Genomic DNA, 2,744 nt, shown 5'->3' with positions numbered 1-2,744 from the left:
GCATGTCTGCAGGGACTGCTGTGGAAGGGTGCTGGGCCATCCCCTTGCACAGGCTGCCAGCTGGGATGTTAAGAGAAACCACCTGAGAATCACACATTTTTCCAACAACTCTAAATGCCAGTTTGTTTGCACGCTTGGACTGGAGGTGGATTTAAGCACCTTCCTCCATGGAGGGTGTGATAAATTTGGGGTTTTTTTTATATTCTTCGCAGTCACTGATGGATTTTAAAATCCTTTCACATAGTGACGTGAGCAGGTTTGTTCCCTGAATATGAGGGGGGGAAAAGAAAGAAAATGCCCAACAACCCACACATTTAAAACTGGCAGACGGACATCTCAGGGACTTGTTATTGCTCCGTTGCTGTTATTATTAATAGACTTCAGAGGCAAGGCAGTTATCAGCCAAATACCTCGTTATCAAATGACCGAGACCCAGTAAGTGCCAGACAGCATTCCTTACCAAAAGAGGAAAGGATCACAGGCCAGATCCAACTCCTGGTAAAGCTGGTGCAGAGGTTCCCACCACACGGCAGCATCGCTCGGCGTCCCCGGCCGCTCGCCTGCTCGCTCCCCTCCGTGTTTCCCGACATGTTTTTTAATCCCCCGCCATGAACCAAACGGCTTTAGCTTCTCTCATCTCGCAATGTGTTCTGCAACTTCTGGAAAGGAACCTGGACGCGAGGAAAAACACGACGGAGCAAAAAGAGCCGCAATACAAACCATATGACAACGCCTATTTCTTCATCCTCTTTGTCATGTTGTTTTACTCTTTCCTGGCGTTAACTGTCTTTTTCGGTTACGTACGCTCGAAGAAAGCTATTTCAAAGAAAGATCCTTACCAGGAGTTCATCGAGGACAGGAATCGAAACAAGAAGTGGAACATGACCCGGCCGGTGGTGGTGAAATTTGACTTTGAAGAAGAAAGTATTCTTTGAACTTCCGAAACTCAAAATACTCTACGAAACGCACCGGGCTGTCTCTGCCGCCTGCGTCTCAAGCGAAGATCTCCACGTTTATCTTGCTCTGCCATCCCCCTCACAATAAATCAAAGCATTGCTTAAAATAGGTAATGGGAAAAGAAGTCCCTTTCTTTCTCTTTCTTGTAATCTGTTTGTTGCTGGGATGTAGCTTTTCCAAAGACTGGGGAAAACTTGTAAACTTGAAAATGGCAGCAAGAAGTGACCATTCATTTTAGCTTTCACTTCCACTTTGGTGGAAGAAGAATGGGAATCCTTCCTACGTCAAGACTCTGAATTTATTTAAGATGGGGGGGGAAGACGACACAAGTTTGTGTATGCACATTCCCACCCCAGGCTTCCCAGTCGGTCAGACCTGGAAACTAGTGTGTAGTGGAAAAGGGCCTCCTTCGAATAGCAAAATGTATTTTGCCGTGCCTAGACCAGCAGATGCTCTTTAACATGTAAATATAGAAAAGCTCCTCTTGCATTTCCACCCCCTCAAAAAATTAATTTCACATGCCATGGCAAATGATTCGGGGGGGGGGGAGGAAGGATTGGGGGGGGGGGGGGAAGAAGGAAAACCCAACCAAACATCTGCAAAATGTAATTAAAACGCATCTAGTGGAAAAACAGGTTGTGTGTTTGGTGAATTTGGAGTCCTTGCCTTTTCCAGCTCTCGTGCTTGTTTATTCTTCACTAGTTTTTCGCTGAAATGTTTGAGTCCTGAGGAGTGGTAACTGCAAGTGATCACAGGAGGAATCTGCAATAAATATTTATGAAAATGTTGCACAAGCTTCATTCAGAGCTGGTCCTGCTACGTGTGATTGCCGCCCGATTTATTCTTCTTCTGCTTAATAAAATAAGTATTAAAGGAAATACTAGAGTTCTGGCATATAAGGTGTTGCTGTGTTTAGCACCTACTGCTCTGTGACACCGCGTGGGTGAGACGCCCCCCTGCTTTGTGACAGCACCCATGTACGGTCTGCCCGGGCTGAAATTTCTTTGTCACCTTACCTAGGGTCTCAGTTTGCCGACTTGTTATAAAGCTATTTAGGTATTTAGCACAAATCCAGGATCTGAGCACAGGAAACCTTTTTCAGGCTGTAGGGAGACTCTGATGATTTTTTTTTTTCTTTTCCTTAATATGCATATGAAAGCAGAGCAGAGCAAATATTTTTACGAATGTATTTTCCTGCTAGTGGAATTAAAACCGTAAGAGTTTGCTTCCTTACACGTGTAGCGTTTGCGATTACATGTTGACTATTTTTGGGAGTGTGTAGATTTTGGGCTCCTTCAATATTTAGAAAAGGTCACCGTGTGTGTTCAGCCCGGGCTGAGCGATCACACGTCGTCGTTCCCGTTTCCTGATGGGAAGGGTGAAGTGTTTGTGGTGGGAGGCTGATGCTGTGCAGAACCCTCTTCGAAAACCCAGATTCGCTTCCCCCTTGCCAGCACAAGTGTTCGCAGAAGTAGGCGCCTTGGCTCAAATCGTAGCGCCCCGGCCGCAATAGCTGAGCGAGCAGAAGATAAGAAGATTGAGGTGATGCTTTCTCAGTCGTGTTCGCCTGTCCTCCGAGGGTTTGTTGGTTGGGGACCATCTGAGCCAAAAGCCGCTCCTTTTGTCTCACTGGGGGGTGGGATACGTTCAGAATACTGATGTGGCAGTGTATGAACATAAGCATTTTACCAGGCCAGAAAATGTTCACAGATGTATTTATTTTTTCCTTTCCCCCCCCCCCGTATTCATCCAACTCCAACTTAAACGGTTTTGACTACAGAGGCAAG

General features: G+C 46.0%; 1 protein-coding gene across 1 annotated transcript; it reads left to right on the top strand.

Annotated features, from left to right (window-relative positions):
- The first annotated feature begins 569 nt into the window (after nucleotides 1-569).
- On the top strand, nucleotides 570-1,059 carry KCNE3 (potassium voltage-gated channel, Isk-related family, member 3). The gene has a single exon (XM_009866668.1). It carries the CDS (start codon nucleotides 609-611, stop codon nucleotides 933-935), a length of 327 nt encoding a protein of 108 aa, XP_009864970.1. The 5' UTR covers nucleotides 570-608; the 3' UTR covers nucleotides 936-1,059.
- Nucleotides 1,060-2,744: the final 1,685 nt, after the last annotated feature.

Source organism: Apaloderma vittatum, unplaced genomic scaffold, assembly GCF_000703405.1.
Source record: "Apaloderma vittatum isolate BGI_N311 unplaced genomic scaffold, ASM70340v1 scaffold14063, whole genome shotgun sequence".
NCBI classification, from domain to species: Eukaryota; Metazoa; Chordata; class Aves; order Trogoniformes; family Trogonidae; genus Apaloderma; species Apaloderma vittatum.
Note: the sequence above shows the minus strand (reverse complement) of the source record. Positions and strands in the feature narration are given on the sequence as shown.